The sequence below is a fragment of the Anas platyrhynchos genome, chromosome 8 (assembly GCF_047663525.1).
Source record: "Anas platyrhynchos isolate ZD024472 breed Pekin duck chromosome 8, IASCAAS_PekinDuck_T2T, whole genome shotgun sequence".
Lineage (NCBI taxonomy): Eukaryota > Metazoa > Chordata > Aves > Anseriformes > Anatidae > Anas > Anas platyrhynchos.
Genome location: NC_092594.1, coordinates 17,084,068 through 17,105,569, shown reverse-complemented (window position 1 = coordinate 17,105,569; position 21,502 = coordinate 17,084,068). Strand labels below are relative to the sequence as shown.

The 21,502-nt window shown below is 56.1% G+C and overlaps 3 protein-coding genes and 2 long non-coding RNA genes across 5 annotated transcripts; 2 read left to right on the top strand and 3 right to left on the bottom strand.

Annotated features, from left to right (window-relative positions):
* Window positions 1-1,261: 1,261 nt before the first annotated feature.
* On the bottom strand, window positions 1,262-4,425 carry MYOC (myocilin). The gene is made up of 3 exons (XM_027463610.3): window positions 3,469-4,425; window positions 2,683-2,802; window positions 1,262-2,532 (listed from the first exon to the last, which is right to left on the bottom strand). Exons 1-3 carry the CDS (start codon window positions 3,959-3,961, stop codon window positions 1,748-1,750), a joined length of 1,398 nt encoding a protein of 465 aa, XP_027319411.2. The 5' UTR covers window positions 3,962-4,425; the 3' UTR covers window positions 1,262-1,747.
* Window positions 4,426-5,474: 1,049 nt separating this feature from the next.
* On the top strand, window positions 5,475-15,983 carry VAMP4 (vesicle associated membrane protein 4). The gene is made up of 7 exons (XM_038183216.2): window positions 5,475-5,655; window positions 6,172-6,218; window positions 6,558-6,608; window positions 13,320-13,420; window positions 14,215-14,294; window positions 14,646-14,697; window positions 15,307-15,983. Exons 1-7 carry the CDS (start codon window positions 5,590-5,592, stop codon window positions 15,333-15,335), a joined length of 426 nt encoding a protein of 141 aa, XP_038039144.1. The 5' UTR covers window positions 5,475-5,589; the 3' UTR covers window positions 15,336-15,983.
* Window positions 11,688-13,488, bottom strand: LOC140003009 (uncharacterized). The gene is made up of 2 exons (XR_011810902.1): window positions 13,221-13,488; window positions 11,688-11,939 (listed from the first exon to the last, which is right to left on the bottom strand). It is a non-coding gene; the product is annotated as an uncharacterized lncRNA (long non-coding RNA).
* Window positions 15,984-17,246: 1,263 nt separating the features above from the next.
* On the bottom strand, window positions 17,247-18,200 carry LOC110351834 (uncharacterized). The gene is made up of 2 exons (XR_003498810.3): window positions 17,960-18,200; window positions 17,247-17,829 (listed from the first exon to the last, which is right to left on the bottom strand). It is a non-coding gene; the product is annotated as an uncharacterized lncRNA (long non-coding RNA).
* A 163-nt stretch (window positions 18,201-18,363) lies between these two features.
* ITPA (inosine triphosphatase) lies at window positions 18,364-21,390 on the top strand. The gene is made up of 8 exons (XM_027463109.3): window positions 18,364-18,494; window positions 18,631-18,688; window positions 18,804-18,868; window positions 19,443-19,516; window positions 20,041-20,072; window positions 20,581-20,696; window positions 20,837-20,913; window positions 21,200-21,390. Exons 1-8 carry the CDS (start codon window positions 18,432-18,434, stop codon window positions 21,318-21,320), a joined length of 606 nt encoding a protein of 201 aa, XP_027318910.1. The 5' UTR covers window positions 18,364-18,431; the 3' UTR covers window positions 21,321-21,390.
* The last annotated feature ends 112 nt before the right edge of the window (window positions 21,391-21,502 follow it).

Here is a 21,502-nt window from a genome sequence, read left to right as displayed (position 1 = left end):
GGGGGCATGGGGCTGCGGTCGATGGCGTGGCTGTGGTCGATGGCAGTGCCGCCGCTCTGCTCTGTCACCAGCGGGGCGAAGGCGTCATCCTCAGGCTCGGCATCCTTCAGGGTTACAGGCAGCTCCCCGAGGCCGGCCACCACGCGGAGCCGGGTGCGCTGCAGCATGAAGGTGACGCAGGCCTCGGGCTCCACCGTGGTGCGAGCATCCCTCGGTTCCCTCAGCTCCCTCGGCTCCATCAGCTCTCTCAGCTCGCTCGGCTCCGTCAGCAGCACCGCGTTGTCGTTCCCGGAGAAGACGGCGTGGCTGACAGCCAGCGGGGGGATGTGTTGGCGATCCACCTCGCCCAAGCCCTGCAGCGGAGGGGGCTCCAGGTCTGAGGTGGCGCAGATGTGGCAGGACCCGGTGGATGCAGCCGCCCCAGGCTGGCACATGGTGCAGAGGGAGTCGCAGCGGCTCAGCACCACGGACGCTCGCCGCGGGTCACGGGGAGCCGTGGGGCTCTTGGGCCGTGCCATGGTGGCAAGGCAGGCGCATCGCTGGCAGGGGGGGCACCTTCGCCTGCGGTATTCTGCGATGTCCCAGCCCTGCTGCAGGCCTGCGGGGAGGGAGAAGCCCTGAGCTTCCAGGCAGCGGGGGCACACCCACAGCCCCCCTCCCCGTTCCCTAGCCCACGGGCAGTAAGCACAGATGCCCGGGTGATGATGGGTTATGCCTCATCCTCTGTCCCCCTGCCAGCCAGGGCAGCACCCTCCAGCCCCATCCCAGTGTTTTGGCAGGACCCCAGCCCCACAAACTCACTGGCCCTGCAGGAATAGGGTGTTGCCTGGTGTTGCCTGGTGTTGAAGCCTGCGTTGCCTTCGCACCCGGGGCATCCCCTTGTTCCCTGCCCTTCTAGAACAGGTCCCCCACCCTGCTGCTGGCAGGGGGGGGCAGTGAGTGACCAGTACCACTCAGTGAGGATCGGTGCCAGAGGGGGCCAGGAGCCCACCCTACACTTGTTGGGGCGAGTACCCCTTCATCCCCTGCCTCCCTTTCTGGCTGCGGGACCTGCTGGGTGCCTGTCCCCATGGCCTCCCGGCTCCAAGCGGTGCCACCCCCTCAGTGAGCAGCCACAAATCCCAGCGCTGCGGCAGCAAAAGAGCTGCCCCGTCCCCCCGCGTCGGCCAGCCCAACTCACAGACCTGCCCCCCACGGCCTGTTTTAATCTTTTTAATCAAGCAAATCTCCAGGGTTTACCGCTGAAACTTAGACATTTGTTCTGAGTTAATGTTGCGATGTTTATTGGAGCGTCCCCCCCTCCAGCCAGGGGGAGAGCAAGCCTCCTACAGCCTTTCTACAATAAATACTTAAAACCGCAGGTTCTGGAAGCAGCGTGGGAGAGCTGCCGGCGAGGTGAGGCCAGCTGCAAGCAGAGGCAGCGTGGAGGCTCCCGGGCTCCGGAGAGGGGGACGCAGGCGGCGAGGCCCCCAGCTGGAGATGCCACCTCACCGGTCCTGCTCTTGCACTGGCCTCCCAGAGTGGGAGGCGTTTCGCTGGCTCGGCCAAGCTCCGGAGAAGCACTTCAATTCTCTTTGCTGCCTTGGAGTACAACAGGATTTCACAGGAGGCATCAGCAGAGGCGTTGGTGGCCCTGCCGCGGGGCGGTTGGGCAGCGTGGGGTCCCCACTGCCACCCGGGGCCGAAGCAGGCACGTTCCTGGACGGGAGTGACCGTGGCGCATCCTCTCAGCGTCGCCGGTCCATGCTCACGCGTGGGAGAGGCGGATGGGGTAGGCGACCATGTTGTAGCTGTCCCAGGCGAAGAGCTGCCTCTCCGCCGGGTTGTAGTCCACCATGCTGAGGTACTGGAAGCGGTTCTCGAAGGGGATGCTGAGGGTCCGGCTGGTGCCGGTGGCCGTGTCGTAGGCGAAGTTGACGGTGGCGTTGGGCGCCGAGTAGCTGCTGACGGTGTAGAGGGTGCCGCAGATGACGAAGGAGTTGGCCACCGACTGCTTGCGGATGTTGGTCTCCCAGGTGCGCCGGATCTCCAGCGTCTCGGGGTCCAGCTTGGAGAGGACGATGGCCCCCTTGGCCTTATCGGTGCTGTACACCACCCACAGCCCCGTCTCGTCCACCGCCAGGTCGATGTCGGTGTAACCACCCCAGGAGTAGGGGTACTGCCCGTGGTAGCCAGCGCCCGGCAGCTCCCTCTCGGCGGAGATGGCCTCGGCCCGCAGGTCGTAGCGGGCCAGGGCGCGGGAGCGGCGGGGCTGGAAGAAGAGCCCCCCCCGGTACACCACGGCCCCGGTGCTCTCCAGGGGCCGGGGCAGGACGTGCACCTTGGCGGGGTAGCCCCGGGCCAGCTGCTCGGCCGCCTCGTACTGGAAGAGCTGGCGAACCTCCGTGCCCACCGTGTCCACGCGCCACGTGGTCTCCCGCGTGAAGGGGGCCACGGGCTCGGGGTCCTTCATCCACACCCCGTATTTGCCGGCGATGGAGTCCGCCCGGCCCAGCACCACCGGCGCCCCGACCCACGCCAGCTCGCCGCAGTCTGCGGGGACAGAGGCGTTAGGACAGGGGGTGGAAGGGCAGAGCATGCAGAGCGTGAGGGGATCCGTGCATCCCACGGCCCCAAATATCCCGAATTACCCGGTAACTTCCCCCCCCCCGCTGCCCCCCAGCCCAGCCCCGGTGGCAGTACCCGAGTCCTCGGCTCGCGGGCGGCCGAGCGCCGTCTCCTCCAGCAGCCGGGACGCGGGGAGCTCCGTCCGCTCCGACTTCAGCTCCTGGTAGCCGAGGGGCTCCGGCTCCCACCTGGGGGCTGCAGGGGGGTGCCAGGTGGTGTGAGCCCTGGTGCTGAGCCGTTGCCCCCCTGAAATGCCCCAAAATGCAGGAGCCTGGTGCCCTGTGCTGGGGCTCAGCGGTGACCCAGGGATGGGGGACGCTGCTGACTCCATTGCCCCCCCCTCCCCGAGTTTAGAGGGAAATTGGGGGTCCCCCCATGCTGATACAGTGAGGAGAGCTGGCTCTGGAGGCTACAAACAGCCCAGGTTTGGGGATGAGGAGGGGATTGGGGAGCTTGGGGATGGGGATTTGGCAATAGGGAGGGGATTTGGGGATAGGGAAGGGATTTAGGGATTTGGGGGGGAAGTTGGGGATGGGGATGGGAAAGGTATTTGGGGATGAGGAGAGGATTTGGGGATGGGGATGTGGGGATAGGGAGGGGATTTAGGGATGAGGAGGGGGATTTAGGGATTTGGGGGGGGGTTCTCCCTGGTGGCTGAGCCCCACAGCAGATCAGCACAGTGCAGGGGGGGGCCAGGAGCATGGCAGATGCTCCAGGTGGGGGGCATGGGCTGCGGGGTGGGGTGTGGGGAAAGGGACCTGACCGGCACCTCGGGAGAATATTGGGATGAGAATTTGGGGTGGCAGGGGATGGGATGGGATGGGATGCGATGCCCGGGGGGATCCCATCCCCGGCACTTACCTTTGCTGGAGCCACGCAGGGTGTCCCGGCCGGGCCCCCCCGCACTGGGTGGGCAGCGCGCAGCCCTGAGCCGGGCGATCTCCTGGGTGCTGCTCTCCAGCCTCCTGCTCAGCTCCTCCTTCTCCCTCTCCAGCCTCCTCTTGTCCTCCTCCAGCCTCTCCTTATCCCTCAGCAGCTCCTCGCAGCCCCCCGCAGCCGCTCGCTGGGGTCCCCTCGTCCAGGCGCCCCCCACCTCCGCTCCCCGCGGCCCTGAGCCCCCGAAGCCCCCCGACCCCTCCAGGCGGCTCAGGCGGGCGGCCAGCCCGGCCAGCTCGGCTCGCAGCTGGGCCACCCCACCGGCCTCAGGGCAACTGGCCTCGCCAGGGCTGGCCACCGTGAAGGTGTAGGTGCAGCGCCCACCGGCATCATCAGCACGCTGGAAGAGGGCCGTGTCCCCCGGGGCACCCAGAGCCAGGCTCCCCCCGAGCAGCAGCGTCAGCCAAGCGCCCAGCATGGTCCCGTCCCGCTCGCTCGCCCCGTGTGCCGCCTGCTTTTATAGAAAGCCGAGGGGACGGGGGCGAGGGAAGCTTCCAGATCCCCGCGGTTCCCCCCCGCCACGGGTGCTGGCGAGGCTCCGGCGGCGTGCGGTGGCCGAGGCCAAAATATTTGAGCTGGAGGCCGCGTGCCAGGGGCGGCCGCGAGGACGGGGGTGGAGGTGGCGGGACCCCCGCGGCACCGGTGGGATCCCAACCGGGAGCGGGGCTGGGGGTGCGGGCAGCCACGGCCCCCCCGGGGGGTGCGCAGTGTGCCAGGTCCTGCCGAGAGGGTGGAGGGGGGGAAACAAAGCCCGGCTGTGCTGCGTGGTTGGCGCTAATTACGGAGTTTATTGGGCTCGGGCTTGTGCCGCCGCCAGGAATAGAGGGGAGGTGGGAGGGGATGGGGAAGTGAGAGATGGAGGGTTGCCCAAGGGCAGCAGGCAGGAGGAGGGAAAAGGGAGAGAATGAAAATGGGGGGGAAGAGAGGGGGAAAGGAGAGGGGAAAAAAAGGTAAAATATAAAAAAGAAAAAGAGAAAAGGGGAAAAAGAGAAAAGAGGAAAAAGAAAAAAGAGAAATCAAAAATGGAAAAAATAAAAGTGAAAAAAAGAAAAAAGAAGCAAAAGAGAAAAGAGGAAAAAGTGAAAAAAAATGAAAAAGGAGAAGAAAAAAGAAAACGGGAAAAATGAAAAAAGGAAAAATAAAAAATAAAAATAAAAAATAGAAAAAAGGAAAAAAGTGAAAAAATAAAAAAGAAAAAAAAGGAAAAACGTGAAAAAATAAATAAGTGGGAAAAAAAGGAAAAAGTGAAAAAAGTGAAAAAAAGTGGAGAAAAAAAGGAAAAAGTGAAAAAAAGAATAAAGTGAAAAAAAGGAAAAAAAGTGGAAAAAAAGGAAAAAAGTGGAAAAAAAGGAAAAAATGAAAAAAGGAAAAAAGTGAAAAAAAAGGAAAAAAGTGGAAAAAGGAAAAAAGTGGAAAAAAAAAGAAAAAAATTGAAAAAAAGAAAAAAGTGAAAAAATAAAAAATGAAGAAAAGAAAAAGTGAAGAAAGAAAAAATAAAAATGTAAAAAAAAAGAAGATAAAAGGAAAAAAGAAAAAAATGAAAAAATAACAATAAAGAAAAAATAAAAAAAGAAAATGAAAAAAGAAAAAAAAAAGAAAAACTGAAAAAAAAATAAAAAAAAATTGAAAAAGGGAAAAAAGAAAAAAAGAAGGAAAAAAGAAAAAATGAAAAAAGAGAAAAAGAAGGAAAAAAGATAAAAGGTAAGAAGAAGAAAAAGTAAAAAGAAAACGAGTAAAAAATAAACAGGGGAAAAGGAAAATACGGAGAAAAAAAAAAATAAAAGAGAAAAAAAAAGCAAACAAGGCACTGACCGAGCCCCCTCCCGGGGCTTTCCCGCGGGCGGTGGAAATTTCCCCCCCCGTGGCCCCGCCCCCTCCCCGATTAGCCCCGCCCCCTCCTCGCCGTGACCCCGCCCCCTCCCCGTAGCCCCGCCCCCTCCCCGTAGCCCCGCCCCGCGCTGCCGGCAGGGCGCGGTGCCGCTGGCCGAGCCGCTCGATGTGGCGGCCATTTGGCGGGCGGGCCCGGGGCCGGCAGGGAGGGCAGCCATGCCCCCCAAGTTCAAGCGGCACCTGCACGACGACGAGCTCACGGGCTCCGTCAGGAGCGAGAGGGTGAGGGGGGGGGGGACAGCGGCCTTGTGTGGGGGTTTGGGGGTGGCAGGGGAAAGGGGGAGCCCGCTGTGGGGTATGGGGTGTGGGGGCTGCTGTGGGGTATGGGGTATGGGTTTTGGGGTGTGGGGGCTGTGGGGTTTGTTGGTATTGTCCCTGTGGCCGCTGGCAGCGCTGGCAGCAGGAGCGGTGACCTCCAAATGCGCGGTGCACCTGGCTTCGGTGTGCTTGGGGTGCGCTTGGGGGTTGTAGGGGATGGTGGAGTTTGTGGGACCCAGGGTGGGTTTGTCCTCTGGGTGCGCACTGGGGTTTGTGATGCGCCAAAGGGCTCCAGATTGGGGTCTGTGATGCCCCAAAATAAGGTCTGACACGCAGCAGCTGTTCCTGTGTCATAGGGTGTCGTGCTGATGTTTAGGATCGGGATCTGCACCTTGTAGGCATGCTGGTGGCGCCCTGGAAACGGGTCTGTGTGAAACCCCGAATGCTCATCGGTGGTGGTTTTGTTTCCTTTGTTTGCAGAGGAACCTTTTGGAAGAAGATTCGGATGAAGAGGAGGACTTCTTCTTGTGAGTTGCTGAACGGGCACCAGAACGCTCTGAGGCCGGAGGTGGTGGACACCAAGAGCTGCTTGGTCGCTTCTGAGTGGCAAGATCACTTTTTTTGTGATCAAAACCTTTGGTGTGATCTCTCAGAGCCTTATCATCAAGTTAATTAAGACTTAATAAGTGTCACCTGTGTAAAACTGGGGGTGCCACACACACTGCGTGACATAGGAGGGGCTGGCGGGAGGCATGAGAACAATGCTCCCTCTGCAAGGCGTTGGTTCTCTCATAAATATCTCAAGTTTTTGGTTTAATGATGTTTTCGTTGTATTTTTTATCATTATTGCTCTCTTTCTACTGCAGGAGGGGGCCCTCCGGATCAAGATTTGGACCCAGAAATGACAAGATCAGGCAGTGAGTTCTTGTTCCTCTGTGTCGTTCACATAATACTCGGTTCTGGCGGTACAAACTCCTGCTGCTCTGTTAGCAGAGCGTTTCTCCGTGACCCCGAATAGGAACGTGACTTGTGCTTTGCTTCTTCTGGTCGTAATTTCCCACCCTGCCTGCCCATGGCCAGGGATCATCTCACATTTGGTTCTAGCTACCAACGAACTGCCCCTGAGCAGAGGTGGAGGGGTAGGAGTGTATCACAGCACCAAAACCGAGTTCCCAAAGCCCTTGCTGTATCCTGGTGATAACCTGTTCCACCCTTCTATCATTTTTTGTTTGTTTGTTGAGTTTTTTTTCAGCACTAACCCTGAATTTTAACCTTACCTACCCCATTCTTGCTTCATCACTTTTTTTTTTTTAATCTTCTAATTTGCTTCTCAATGTTTCAAGAGAGCAGGGGGTCAGGAAGGCACAAGGACCATTTATTTCAGGCAGCTGCTGGCCTCCTGCTCTCCTCCTCAGGTGAAAAACCTGGCAGAGGTGAGCGGGAGATGGGCAGTGAGTCAGGGAGCAGCAGGACAAACAGGAAGCCATTACAGCAGGAGGAGGATTATTGACTGTAGCAGTGCAAGAAGGAAGGAGGGAGCGCTGACTCCTCCGAGGGACTCATTTCCTGGATGATGCTCGCTCCGTGCCCCAGTTCGATGTGCCCTTAGCTGCTGGGGACGCGATGGTTGCACCTGATGGGAAGGGGGGGTTGTTCACAGCCCCCTGGTTCTCGTGGTGCTGTTTCCTTCGCCGGCCTCCGCAGAGCCAGAACAGAAATCTGGGCAGAGGCTGATGACCAGGCTCTGATTAGCCTGGGTTGTTTTGTGAGCAGCCTCAGAATGGTTCCTCATTAGGGTTTGTTTTTTTTTTTTCATGCCAGGAAGAAGCCAGTGCAGCGCTGGGATGACTCATTGGGAGCTAGTGTAAATTAGGTTCTTCAAGATAAGACGTAATTAGGGAGAGTTCTGAGTTTTACAAGTCCACAGCGAAGTGGCATAATAAAGGAGTTTGGAGGTTTGTGGGTTCCCGTTTAAACACCTAACCGAAGGAGAAGAGTGGGTCTTTCAGTCCAGAAGGCAAAGTTATTTGGGTCTGAGCAGCTCGGTTTGGGAGGTTTGTTAGCACAAACATGTGGGCAGGGTTTTTTGTTGTTGTTTTCTTGACATGCAGCTATAAAATTCACCTTGGCTCCCTCTGTTTGTATCCTCAGCCCCTACGGTTCATTCACGGTCACTGGAGAGCAGTATGGCTGTGGTGGCACCATGTGTTTGGGATCCTCTACCTTGTTTGACTTTCTTTGGCCTTCTCTGAGCTGCCCTTTAGTGAGGCCTTTGATTCTGCACAGGTGGGCCTGAGACTCTGTGGAGTCTCCATCCTTGAAGATCTTCAGAAGCCACCTGGATGTGGTCCTTGGGAGCCCACTCCAATTGTGCGAGTGGGGTCCCACCTCGATGAAAAGGTGTAGAAGGGGGTTAATGGTTGCTTCTCGTGGTGTGGTTTATTATTGAGTTTCTGATCAAACCAGCCCCTGTGCGGGATGGATTGATGCCTGGTGTCTTCGTGATGCAGTTTGTTCTTGTTTTGGTAGAGGAGGAAAAGGAGAGTTAGGTTGCTGCTGAAACACTGCAAGGAAACGACATTTTAAGGAGGAATTTGAGCATCTGGAGAACTGAGACGTAGCGGGACAAAGCTAGGGAGGCTGGAGCTGTGCAGGGCTGGAGAAAATGAGGTGTGAAGACAGGCATGAATGGGAACGGGATGGAGGACTGGGCAGAGGAAAAAGAAACGGGATTATGGGAGCAAAGGTGTGGAACATGTCGAATGTGAGGGGCAAGACTGGAAACTTTTCCTGGCTGTCCTTGGCAGCGAGTGGACTTGGGTCAGGGTGGAGAATCTGGCAGCAGAGCCCCTCGATGCTGGCTCAGCTGCAGAAGGACTTGTTGGGGAACACTGCAAACCTTGCAGGGGAAGGAGATGAGTTAGAGCCAGTGGTAAAGGCAGGAGGCAGCGTGACAGTGCCCCCATGCTGAATTTTGCCCTATTTTGTGTTTTATATGTCTAGAAGTTTGGGCTCTGTTGTCTCAGCAGCTGCTTGGTTGGGGTGGAAGCTCCCCTGGTAACTTGGTGGCCTCTGTGGTCCCTCAGGCTCTCTCTGAGACCACCTCAGCTCGTGTACTGCCGATGTTCCTGCTCTCAGGTGGCTGTGCCAGTGGGTTAAGGCTCCTGCTCGTGCTGGGGGTGAGGCTCAGCACATTGCTGTGCTTCACCAGGAGACGGATCTTGGGCCCTGTGGTTTCCCTGTGGGGTCTGCAGCCAGACAGAGTGGCAGCCCAGTGTGGTTTCCTGAGGAGGGGGAGAGCAGGAATGCCTTAAAGGCAGGAGCTGGCAGGAGCTTCCCAGGGCCTGGCTGCTCGTCACAGGTGGATGGATGTGCAGGGGTCCCTATCCTTAGTCCAGGCTTTCTCTGGAAGATGACAGGAGACCACGTTGTCATTTTTTCATCGCTGGGTATACTCCTTCAAAGGACAGAGGCTTCAGGGAGCCGTAAACCACTTTTGTTTCTCACAGCTGTGTTGAAGAAGCAACTTGAAAACAGCAATCTGTGGCATGGTTTGGTGTTGATAGCTCCTCGTCGAGTACAGCAGAGGTCTGCCGGGCAGCTGTGCCTCGTGCTCGAGGGCTCCTCCTGCCTCTGCTGCATCTGCAGGGCTTGGCTCCGGGTCCTGTTGCCTTTTCCCCTTGGTTACTGCCACAATAAGGGGTGTTTGGGCATGGAATACACCGCGCTATTAATATCCCTGCATCAACTGGGGATGGAAAATAGGAGTGTGTCATGCTGGCTGCAAGCAGACACCGGAGAAACAACAAGGAGCCTTGAGCAGCCCGGCCCTGTGCATGGCCTGTTTACGATGTCTGAAGAATGCTGGGCTGTTGGTCCAGCACCGTGACCGGCCCAGAGAGTTCGAGTTTTTCAATAGCTAGCCCAGGGTGGCCAAATGGCAAGGCTTCTTTCTCCTGCTCTGGAGCAGGCAAAGCAAAAAGAAGCAGAGCCTAAACCCGGCTAAGTGCTGGTGGATCTCTTCTTGCTGCCTCGACTGGATGCACTTGTTAAAAGCATCATGTTTGCAGTCGTTAGTAAGAAGAAGGGTCACGGGAGATGGTCTGTGCTGTTGTCTTGCTCGTTTCCCTGGCAGGTATTTCTTCTGCGTTATTTCTCTTGGAAATCTGGCAGGAATGCAATACATGAGATGTATGTGTCCAAAGCCAAACAGGAAACGTGCTTCGTGTATTAGTGGATTCGTTTTTCCCTTGCCAAGGAAAACACGAAGATATTTTCTGCTTGATGTGACTTGAGTTTCCAGCCTCAAGCATGCCAAACTAATGGGAATTGTTGGAACTGTGCAGTTAGTGCATAGGTTGTGCATCTTTCAGCCCCTTCCTGGGGAGGCATCTCTTGTAGCAGTGACAGGTGGGAGAGAGCAGAGAGCAAGGGCTGTCAGCTTGTGGTTGAGGCTCCGTGCGGGGCCCTGGAGAGCAAAGTTTCATCCCCTGCCTCAATCTCTTCCTGCTTTTTCCGGGGTTCTCGTTTGCATCACATAGCGAATGGTATCAGGGTGCTCATGTGTCTGCTTTGCAAGGAAGCAAAATATCTAAATACCTATGAGAGTTTAGTCCTTGATTGCTGTCTCTGCACTTCCCATCTGTGAAATGTCTCATTTCTGGTGGCGGGGGCTGGCTGGCTGTGTAACCAGGCTATGGATAGGCAGCGAAGGCGCGCAGCACTTCTCCAGCACCTCGAGTGAAAAGAGGTGGGATGCTGGGGTGCATACTGGGAGGTAGGAGCCTGAGCTCTGTCCTCTGCTCCAATAAAGCAGAGCAGCTTTAAGTCACAGACCTGTCCCTGTTCCCCTGTAACATTTTGGGGTGCCCTGGGGCCGCAGCAGCACCTCTGTTGTACTGTGCTGGCCGGGGGCACGGGTGGCATGGCACTGCACGTTCCCATGTGCATTGGACTCTGGCGTGCTCCCCCTTGTAGCTGTAACCAAAATAGCTTGGTTACAAATCTGTTGTGGGAGGAAATCTCCTTATTTTGAAACCAGTAATGTTTTGAGAAACATTTACATCCTGAAAATGTGTTCTCCCGCCTGTGAAACTGATGTGAAGTCCTTAGAGCTCCTGCCAGGCTGGCTTGTTTGGGATTGCAGATGTTTCTGCTTTTCCTCTCTCACCCCGAGCTGTAGCAGGGTCACTTGCAGCTCTGAGCTGGGACTTGGCCTCTCTGCTTTGGTAAAGAAATTCCCTCTCAAAGCACATCTCCTTCCCACCTGGTCATCTGCTGCCCCAGAAAGGGGCCGTGGGGCTGTGCAGGACCTGCGTGGGGTGGATGCCCTTGGGGGACAGGGTGACACGAGCTTCCTGTCCTCAGTGCCACCTCCTTTGCAGCTCTGCTGCTTGCTTCTTACTTTGCAAAATGCGTGGTGGGTCCAAACAGGCTGGTGGGTTTGGGGCAGGTTTCTGCTGAGGGACAGCGGGGGATTTTCTGTGCCTTTTCCCCTCCAGATAGGAAACTCCTGGCGAGCAGCTGCCACCGGTGTGCGAGGCAGAGGCTGCTGCTGCACACTGTAGGCGGATGCAGAGACGCAGCACGGGGAAGGCAGGTTCCTTTCCTGTGGCATCCTAAAGAAAGCAAGGATTTGCGTGTGCTGCCGGAGCCCGGCATGTGCCGTACGAGGGCTGATGAGTCAGAAATTGGCTCCTGAGGGCTCGCCTGGCTCTTCCTGCTCCAGAAGCTGCAGTGCAGCAGCACTACAAAGCCTGACCTGAAATGCTCAGGTGGGAAGCCCCCTCGCATTGCTGCGTTTCCAGCTTTTTATACAGCTTCAGGGGGAGAAAAAAGCCTTTTAGTGCCTTTCCCGGTTTTGGAAGGCTAAGGGAATGCGTGCTTTTCCATTGAAGCCACTATAGCTCGTTGCAGCTGCTCCTCGTGTGTGCATCTCGGCACAAGTGTCTGCTCAGCAAGAGGCACCGAGCTGTCAGGGAGGCAGGAGAATTAGGTCAGTGCGAACCAGAACTCAGTGTCTTTTAATTAAAGGCATAGTGGCCTCTAATTAGATAGGGCCCCGTCCCCGAGCTCTGTTCCTGGCTGTGCAGGGCCTCTCTGACCAGCTTTGGGCACGCTGCTCAGGGTCTCTTTTGCCCCGTTTTCCCAGGTCACGGTGCAGGTTGTGCTGTCCTCTTCTTGCCGGGTGCTGCGAGGCTAGATGCTGCACGATGCTGGCTCTGCACGTGGTGGGGCTGGGTCTGCAGCTGTAAAAAACAAACAAACAAACAAAAAAAAACCAACTATTTTGGCAAATAACGTCTTTGAATTTTCTATCAAAATAATGCCAATGGGCAGGAGGTTTTCAGTGGGTTCAAAGAGGAATATGGAAATGGGATGATTTGGTGAGTTGGAGAACGTGGGTGCAAATGATGAGGTGGGGGCAGTCCTTCCCCTTGGGGACACCAAGGACAAATACACATTTTGATATATTTTGATATCTTTTAAGTGCTTAGTTGTTTTTAAATCAGTGCACGCTACGAAGCTGAACGAAAGACTTCCTGCAGAGCGAGTGGCTTGGAGCCGTTTCAGTCTCGTTGCCTTGTGTGTGGTGTTGCCTCCAAGACGTTGCTGTTGCCACTTACTTTCTGAGATCGGTATGTCTCGGACATACCCCATTGTCTCCCCAGGGCCCCAAGAAATGTCTTATTTCTATCTCCAGGAAAATAAAAGTGTATTTAGTTCCAAAATACAAACCAGCCCGTAGCAGTATTTTTCCACCAGGAGAATTTGTCTCTCTTACCAATGCAGCTTTTTTATGGAGTGAATAAATACATTTATAATAACCCTGCGGGTGTGATTTAGGCTACTGTTCACTGAAACGACTACCCACAGAGTTGCGTAACCTGTGAGAAGATGGATTCTAATAAGTTGCTTCAGTTCATATCGGCAATTTCTTTCCTGTCCTCTCGAGGCCCCTGGCAGAGTGGATTTTCATTTTGCAGCTCGGCTCCCAGCGCGGGGGAGTGCACCTTGCTTTGATTTCACTCCGAGTTATTTAACAAAGGTGCGGTGCTGGCTTCTGTGGGGTTTGGGAAGATAAGGTGGGATGTTTTTTTCCCGCTTTGGTGTGAACTCCTCTACAGCAAAGGTGCCCGCCCACACCAATCCGTGCCTTTTCCTCCTGCATTTGTGTGTGAAAGGCTCCCAGTGCTCTGGTTAGGAAGTTCTGTGATGTCCTCGCGCTGCATTAAAGCCGTTCAGTTTAAATCCCCAGGCAGATGCGTGCTGGTGACGGTGGTTCCTGCTCACATCGTGTGTTTGCATCACTGTGCCTGCCCGTGAGGGGAGGTTGCCCCACTTCTGCTGACTTTCCAGCGTTCTCTTAGAGCCCTTTGCATTCCTTGCCCTACCTGGGATTCCCAGACACGCACCCCACACGATGCCATGCCTTTCTCATTCCTTCCTCATCTCAAACTTTCTCAGCACCCCCTCAGCCTCCCTCCACCGTTGTCCCCCTGATTTTTTTTTTTTGCCACCGAGCTCACCTGGGCAGCTCGGAGCGAGGGTCGGTGCTGCAGCGTGCAGCTGGAGGTGCTCGCTGCCTGCTGCTCACGCTGCCTCGGCTTTGCTTTGCTCTGCTGTAGTGTCCAGAACCAGGTGGACGAAGTCATCGATGTCATGCAGGAGAACATCACCAAGGTGATCGAAAGAGGCGAGCGGCTGGACGACCTGCAGGATAAATCAGGTGCGACGCTACGTGCAGCTTTGCTGTCTGTCTGTCCTTTTCCCCACATCTCTTCCCCACTGCTGGGCCGGGCTCCCTGCTTTCATCTCACAACCAGGTGCCTGGTTACGGACCTGGGCTTGTATTTGTGCCTCGGGCTGCAGATTTAACTTTTTTGCCTACATTTTCCTCTTTCCACCTTTTGCTGCTGCTCTGCACGGCCCCAGCCCACGCTGACCAGTGTCCATCAGTCGGCCCTTCGCCCTGCTGTGGTCACTAAGCAGCCTGGGGGTCTAACCACCCCGAGGAACTGCTCCCTCCTCTGTCACTTCACCTGCTCCTTGGCCTCCTCCCGCAGCCAGCTGGTGCTCAGCCATCCTGGCTCCCCTCTGGGCTCATCATCGCTGCAGTGATGTGGAGGCAGCCTCCTAAGAGATTTAGGCATGGAAGTGCCGAGGTTTTAGTTCAGAGGCGTTTGGATGCCGTGACCTAGTCAGTCCTTCACGCTGGTGTGGCTCAGTCTGTCCCCCGTTGGCCCTGAGCGTTCAGCTGTCCGCCAGTTTGCTGCCTTGCACAGGGAATTCCTGTCCTCAGAGGGCAGAGGCAGCACAAAGGGGGCTCAGTGGGCCTCCGGTCTGCGTGCGCTCTCTAGCGAGGGGCGGCGCATTGGCGTCTGCTGTGGCTTTGGGTGAATCACGCTGTGGTTGGGCTTCTCCCTTCTTGCCAAGTTCGTTGCTTGAAGCTAAGTGGAGTTGTTGGGATGAGCGGGGGCTCTGTGCACGCTGCTCAGTCGCCTCTCTTCTCTCCTTCCGCAGAAAGCTTATCGGACAACGCCACAGCTTTTAGCAACAGAGCCAAGCAGCTCCGGAGGCAGATGTGGTGGCGAGGCTGCAAGGTGAGCGAGAGCTGGAGTGGTTTTCTTCACGCAGGTCCTCCGGCCCGGGGCCAAACGACAGGGTCACTGTGTGGTGGAATCACAAGGGAGAAATTTAAGCTAGAGGGAGCACCTGCCCTATAGATTTGTCTGTAGATGTGAACGCTGCAGGATGAGGGTCTTGGAGGCACCCCTGGAGGTGGCACTGCTGGTACAGGAGCCAGTCCTCCTCTGGTAGGGGATGGAGAAGCCAAGAGTTTAAAAATAAAACACAATAAGAACAAAAACTAAACGGAAGCGTTTTTCTAGCTGGGAAGGTGCAGGAGCTACATAGGGTGCCACGTGTAACACGCCTCTGTGCTCTTCTTGCAGATGAAGGCGATCATAGCGCTGGTGGTGGTTGTCCTCCTGCTCGTGATCATCAGTGAGTAGTTTGGGGTCACTCCAGCCGTGTCTGGTGCTGAAATTCTTCACTCTGTGTAGCAGCCACAAGCAGCATGTGTAGCCCACACCCCGCTTCTCTTCTGCGAGGCTTACCCCTGCACGCAGAGGAGTGGGCTCAAGCCAAACCCCCCTGACTTGCCACAGAAAGCCAGCGTTGCACTGACAGAGAGCTGGCAGGGGTGGTTTAAGGGCTGGTGCCAGTGAGTTTATTTTATTTTTGTATTAATTTTCTCTGGGGGCTTCTCTCTAACAGTTCTTTTGCTGCCCTTCAGCAAAGCCCCCTGGCCTGTTGCCCTGCTGCCACAGATAGAAGTAGGAGAGGCAGAGCTGGCAGCGGGGTCAAGCACTGGAGAGGGAGAGAGACTGATGGAAAATCCCATCTAGTTTAATTCTGGAAAGCTGGAAGGAGACGAAGGTGGCAGGAAATTTTGTCTAGCGTGTGTGCAGGCAGCAGATTGCATTGGTTTGAGCTTGGAAACACACTTTCCCTTGTGGCTGCTCGCCGGTTGTCACTGCGGAGGGGAAGGGTTGTCTTTCTGGTGCCACTCGGCATGGCTGAGAGCTTGTTTCTCTGTGTTTTTTTTTCCAGTTCCCATAGTCCTGAAGTACCACACCTGATGGGGCAGCCAAGACGTTGATGGAGCCGGCTGTGGGATAAGCAAACTGCTGTGTAACTTAAGTGAGATATCTGTATATAGCTTTGAAGTTGTTTTTCCTCCAAGGAGGCGGCGGCAAGTAGCCAGCTCTAACAGAGCACTGAGACCTGCCAAAAGACCCTTTTTTGTTGTTTTTTTTTTGGTCGAGTACCTGGCTCCCGCTGACGTTTTTATAACAAGGTTCAGTTCCCAAAACGCTCGTTTTGTGGCACGCTGGGTCTCTGCTTTGGAGCCGGCTACTTGCCATTAGGGTTTATCTGTATATATGGCTGGGTTGTAATAATGCCTCCAGTTGGAGCCGTTCCCCGCTCCCTGCTACGGAAGGCAGAGGGGGCTCTGTCCTTTCCCTGGGGTGAAGGAGGAGGAAAAGAGCAAAAGAGAAAGGTGCCACTAATTATGTTACAGGAAACTGGCCCTTCGGTGCAGAACTGCAAGGGTGGTGTTTTTCTCGTTTGCAAAAAGAAAATAATAATATTAATAATAATTAGGTTTTACAATCCCGAAGACTTTATTTATGGTCCTGCCATGGGAATGCACAAGCTCGGTGTTTTCAGTATTGCTGCTTAAAGCTGTGACTAAAGACATTCCAGTAAACCTATTTTTGACTGTACACGTGAAGTTCCTGCATGTTCCTGCTCTCCACTGCTGCGAATCCCTAGGAAAGGTGCTTTTTTTTTTTTTTTCAGTGTTTTATTAACCAGAAGGGAGAAGCGTGTAAAGCCCAGCTCCCTTAGCCCAGGGATGTGAGACACAGTGGGAGGGCAGCAGCTGGCCTTAAATCAGTGCCAGCTCCTTTTGCTTCTTTGCAATCCGGTGCCTGGGGCTCGTGCCCCAAGGCTGGGGAGTTTGGGGTGGTGTAGGGCCCTTGTGTTGGACAAAACAGGAGCAAAACTCTCCTGGCTTTTCTTTTGCTGTCTGCCTTCTGGTGAGAGAAGCATTGTCCTGCTTGGCCTGTGTCTGATGGAATTTCATATGGAGAGGGGGAAATGGTGCCCCCGAGAACCACCAGCGCTATCTCCCAGCCTCTTCGTGCGGGCCCAGGACCTTGTGCGCAGTTTCCACCTGAGCGGAGGCGCTGCACCACGTGGAGAAGGGGATTAAAAGTGAGCACAGCAGGCTGGAGTGCCGGATGCAATTACAAGCTCCACTTGCCCTGCTGATGTATAAACAGGGCTTTTCCCCTCTGTGGGGTTTGCTCGCTCCACGTGGCAATCCGAAAGCCAAGCTGGGATTTTCTTCCTAACACGTAGCCACGTTTGAAGGCCCCGAGGGCAAAATCGTGCACTCAGTGGAAGTGATAAAAATCACCTTGGCTGTGCCTCCAGCTGCTCACCACCTGCAAAGGATTGAGAGGGCAGACAAAGAGGGAGGGCGTCTGTCTTAGGGGGGTGGCAGGTCTTCAGGGTGCCTTTTCCTGCCAGCTGGAAAACGAGTTAACAGCCCCGTGAGTCTGTACGGGCTGTGCTGTGCCTGCTCCTGCTGCCCAAGGGCGGGTTTACTCCTGCTTCTGGACAGCCTCGCCACCACCTCTGCCTTTCTCTGCCAGCCCCATCTCATATCTCCTGCTGCCACCCACAGAAGGACCTTGATCCGTGAGAGTGCTGGATCCCAGGATCTCCCAGGATGTTGGGCTGCAAGTGTTTGTACTTGGGAGGCAGGGCAAAAAGCTGCCACAGCCCTCAGGCCTCTCCTCTGGGTTGCCAGGATTAGGTTTTGGTCTGTTTGGGGCTCAAGTCACTGAATGCCAGCATTGTCCTGAGCACAGACTGTCTGAAGAGACCAGCTCTGGCTGGGGAATGGAACCAAGAGACAGCAGCAGCAGTAAATCAACAGTCCTGGCCACTAACTTCTAACAGTAATACAAGTAATTGAGCAAGTTTTATGGATTTCTTTTTAAGGCTGAAAATACCATTAAGATATCTGGGCTCAGGTATGTTACAGAGCAGTCCTCCCTGTGTTCCTTAACAGTGCCTCGGTCTTTATAGTGCTGCCTCTGTAGTCCCACCATGGACTATTTAGGGAACTGTAGTGACTGGGAGGGGCTGTCATACCCAGCTGTGCTGGGAAGAAGCCGTCTGAGTGCTTTGGGGTTGGTTTTCACTTAGGAGATGTTATGAAGGAGATTTCACAACAAAAACAACTCCATCACCCGGGTGCGGGGTCTGTTTTACCCATTTCCTCCTTGTGCAGATGACAGATCTCCTCCCTAGCTGCTGTTTTCCACGCGATCGCCTTTCACGGGGCATGGCATGCTTTGGCTGGCGCTGTACGTTCCTCCTGCAGCGCCGGTTCTTCCCAGGCTCACTGCTGTGAAGGAACCCTGAGGTCCCTGTGCCCGCGGGCAGGGGGCTATAGAGATGTTTGGCTACACGCTGAGGCAGGTGAGGACAGGTCTCCATGCTCCTGGCTCCGGGTACTGCTCTGGCTAAGGGGAAGGAGGCTTCCCTTTAGAAACCCTGTTGGAAAACAGGAACAAATGAGGAGAGGGGCGCTGGGTGCTGCAGTGGGGCTGCTCCTAGTGGAGTACCAGCCTTTGCTGCCCCCTTCCTGCGGGGCTCAGCTCCTCTTCCAGCGCCCTGCACACACCCGGCAGTGTCCGTGTGGCAGAGAGGTGACCGATTTGTTTCCGTACAAACCAGCAGCAGCGCCTCGTGAGCTCGGCTCCGGCTCCCCCTGTTTTTGCCAGCGGCCCTCACAGGTGCGCCCCGAGCTCCCTCCCGCGGGGGGAGGCCCAAGGCCGCAGCAGGGCCGGGGCAGCGGGCGGGGAGCTCGGACAAAGCCGCAGCGCCTCCTTCGGCCCCCGCTGGAACCTCGGGGCCTGCCCGGAGCCGGGGCGAGGCTGAAGCGGGGCGGGGCGCGGCCGCCTCCCCTCAGAGGGCCCGGGCCCGGCCGCGCTGAGGCGACGCCGCCATCACCCCGCGGTCACCATGGCGACCTTCCCCCTCACGGCGCAACTCTCGCGAGAACCCCCGAGCTGAGCCGCGATTGGCTGCCCGTTGCTAGGGGCGAGGCGGCGGGCGCCGCTGATTGGCTGCCGGCCGCGCAGGCGCGAGGCAAGATGGCGGCTCCCGCCCGGCGGAGCGTGGTGTTCGTGACGGGCAACGCCAAGAAGCTGGAGGAGGTGGGGGGGGGCGGTTGCCTAGCAACGGCGGTTGCCTAGCAACGGCGGCCCGGGCCTAGGCCTCAGGCCTGAGGCCTAGGCCTGGCTTTGGGCCTAGCCCCGGCCCCGGTGCTGACGGGCCGCCCGCCTCCCGCAGGTCGTGCAGATCCTCGGGGACTCCTCTCCGTACGCGCTGGTGGCCAGGAAAATCGATCGTGAGTTGTGAGGGGGGCGGTGCTCCTCCTCCTCCTCCTCTTCCTCCTCCTCCTCCTCCTCCTCTTCTTCCTCCTCCGTCTCTTCCCGTCTCTAACTCCGTGTCCCGGCCCGCAGTGCCCGAGTACCAGGGGGAGCCGGACGAGATCTCCGTGCAGAAGTGCCGCGAAGCCGCCCGCCAGGTCGCCGCCGTCCCGTCTGCCTCCCGCTGCCGGGTGCTGGGTGTTTGTGGCGGCCCCGCTGCTGGTGCTCCTCGGGGGTGCCCCGTGTGGGGGCCTCTCGTGTCTTCTCAGCGCTGCGGGGACACGGCAGGCCCCGCAGGGCAGCCCCGACGTTTGTGGGATTTATAATTTTCCACCAGTTCCTCACGGTCACCTTCTAAAGCTGCCTCAGGTTTTAAATAATAAACGAGTGAAGATTGGGGCTCATAGTAAACGCAGCTTTATCTTCATGGCCTCAGCATTCCCTCTCCCCATCCCACCATTCCTGCCCCCCGTGAGGGCAGTACTGCACAGCTCTGCTCATTTTCCCCCGCCAGAGGTCTTCCCTGCCACTCTTCCCTCCCTTCTGCCTGCTGGGGAGGGCAAGGGTTTGGTTGTGTCCCTCTGGATAGGGCCCTCACTGAGGTGACAGAATGGCTGCTGGGTTTTTGTGATGTCCCTGTTATCCTGGAAGCACGAGAACGGGGTTGAATAAGATAATAAGGTTGGAGGCAATGCTTTCCTCTAGGTCTAATGCTTCTCCCTTTTGCTGTAGGTTCGGGGACCTGTTATAGTAGAGGATACCTGCTTGTGCTTCAATGCCCTGGGGGGGCTTCCAGGGCCATACATGTAAGTAGGTGGGAACTTCCTTCAGCTCTTGTTTAGAGTGAGGAGCGCAGCTTGGTGGGACACGCTTCGCGGGGGACTGATGCTCCATGCACCAGGATCAGTAGGTTCAGGGAGGTGATTACTGGTCTACGTCCTTCACTTCATTCCGCACCACCCTCTTCCAGGCTCTGCTGAGCTAAGCAAAGGCATTAAAGCTTTATCTAGTTATGTGTGTGCTAGAACTGGGTGTAAAATGTGAACAAGTTGAATTGAGGAATGTACTTCAGCTTGTTGGTGCTCATGAGTAGAAACTGAGTTATTGACTTTGACCTTAGTATAGCAGTTAATTAAATACCCCACGTTTTTTTTTACTGTGTCCTATTTAGCTTAAGAGCTAGGTAAAGAGCCCAGAATGAGGTGATTTGACAGTACGTTTCAGAGGGATTTAAAGAGCTATGAAAACGTAGACAACAGTGCCTCAAGGATGCCTTTATTTCTGAATATTAATATCAAAAAGTCATCTCCTCTTTTTTTTTCTCCTTCAGAAAATGGTTCCTGGAGAAGCTCAAACCAGAAGGTACTGCCTCTTGTGCGCTGCTCTGCGTGTAACTTGGGCTCCTGGGGGCAAATGGAGCTGTGGAGCCACGGGGGTCAAATCCCAGCCTGTGCTGGGTGCTGCTGAGTGTGTCGTGTCCCCACCTGGCTGCGCACTTCATAGCTGGCTCCTTTTCTGTCTGTCCCGTTGTGCTCTCTCTGAGCCCGTCCTGTGTCCTTCACTGCTCATGGTTTCCCCCAGGAGCTTCAGCGTCATCCCTGCATCACTGGGTTCCCAAATTGCTGCCCGAATGGGATTTCTTTGTCTTTTGCGTGGGGGACCTGGCAGACCTGGTTCACCTGGGGGACTTCTGGCTTCTTTACTGGCATCACGAGCGTCTTATTTGACGTTTTTTACCAAATTTTGTTTGCTGTCATTCCTCTTCCTTGTTGGTGTGACCACACCAAAGTGCCGTGAGCCCTCTCTAGGTGGGTGTGTGGTGCTGTGCTGGAAACGCCCTGACCCCAGGACCCCTCTCTGTGTTGCTCAGGCCTGTACAAGCTGCTGGCTGGGTTTGAAGACAAATCTGCCTACGCTCTTTGCACCTTTGCATTCAGCACTGGAAACCCGGAGGAGCCCGTGAAGCTCTTCAAAGGCCAGACACATGTAGGTGTTGATGGGGGGGGGGATTGTAACGCAGCTTTTTTAACTTATCAGCTCTCTTAAGGACAACGGGGTTTCGAAGGGAAGCAAGAGGAGTGCTGAGGCCCCACGACTCACAGGGCTTTTTGGCTTTCTCGTGGCAGGGGCTGATCGTGGAGCCCAGAGGCCCTCGAGATTTTGGCTGGGATCCCTGCTTCCAGCCGGACGGCTATGACCAGACGTGAGTTGCTTTTTGTCTGTAGCCCTTTAGGTTTAGGGAAAGGAAGGGGTTGAGGCTGCATTTTGTTACCGTGTCGAGAGGAATGTGCTGACAAGGAGTGGTGGCAGGGAGAAAACACTGTCTAGATATAATGGGGTTATGGGGAATCCTGCTTTGGGATGGACCTTGGGGTTGTGTTACTGCCACCCCCTGAGCGGCCTGCACACAAAGGGGGGGGTTCTCAGGGGCGGGGGATGTCCTGCAGCACCTCAGCTGCTGATTGTGCCTCGCTTTCTCCCCCCTCCAGCTACGCGGAGCTGCCCAAGGCCGTGAAGAACTCCATCTCGCACCGCTACCGCGCGCTGAGCGAGCTCTCCGCCTTTTTCCTCCAGAGCAGCTCCGCGGAGCCCCCCACCGGCCCCAGCTAGCGGCTCCGCGCTGCCCTAGGGCCCTTCCCGCGGCACCCGGGCCCGCCCCTATTAAAGCTGCTCCCTCCCAGCCGTGCCCGCTCCTTTTTCTCCTCTCCCCGGTTCGCGGTCCCGGTCCCGGTCCCGGTCCCGGCGCGGCGTGGTCGGGGCGCGCCACCAGGGGCCAAATTTGGCGCGCTTCC

Coding starts and splice junctions, on each gene's coding strand:
- MYOC (XM_027463610.3), bottom strand. CDS start 3,961: ATGCTGGGCGCTTGGCTGACGCTGCTGCTCGGGGGGAGCCTGGCTCTG. Junction 2,803..3,468: donor CCTGCGTGGCTCCAGCAAAG/GTAAGTGCCGGG, acceptor ACCCCCCTGCAG/CCCCCAGGTGGGAGCCGGAG. Junction 2,533..2,682: donor CCCGCGAGCCGAGGACTCGG/GTACTGCCACCG, acceptor CTGTCCCCGCAG/ACTGCGGCGAGCTGGCGTGG.
- VAMP4 (XM_038183216.2), top strand. CDS start 5,590: ATGCCCCCCAAGTTCAAGCGGCACCTGCACGACGACGAGCTCACGGGC. Junction 13,421..14,214: donor CGACCTGCAGGATAAATCAG/GTGCGACGCTAC, acceptor CTCCTTCCGCAG/AAAGCTTATCGGACAACGCC. Junction 14,295..14,645: donor TGTGGTGGCGAGGCTGCAAG/GTGAGCGAGAGC, acceptor CTCTTCTTGCAG/ATGAAGGCGATCATAGCGCT.
- ITPA (XM_027463109.3), top strand. CDS start 18,432: ATGGCGGCTCCCGCCCGGCGGAGCGTGGTGTTCGTGACGGGCAACGCC. Junction 20,073..20,580: donor GGAGAAGCTCAAACCAGAAG/GTACTGCCTCTT, acceptor TGTGTTGCTCAG/GCCTGTACAAGCTGCTGGCT. Junction 20,697..20,836: donor TCTTCAAAGGCCAGACACAT/GTAGGTGTTGAT, acceptor TTCTCGTGGCAG/GGGCTGATCGTGGAGCCCAG.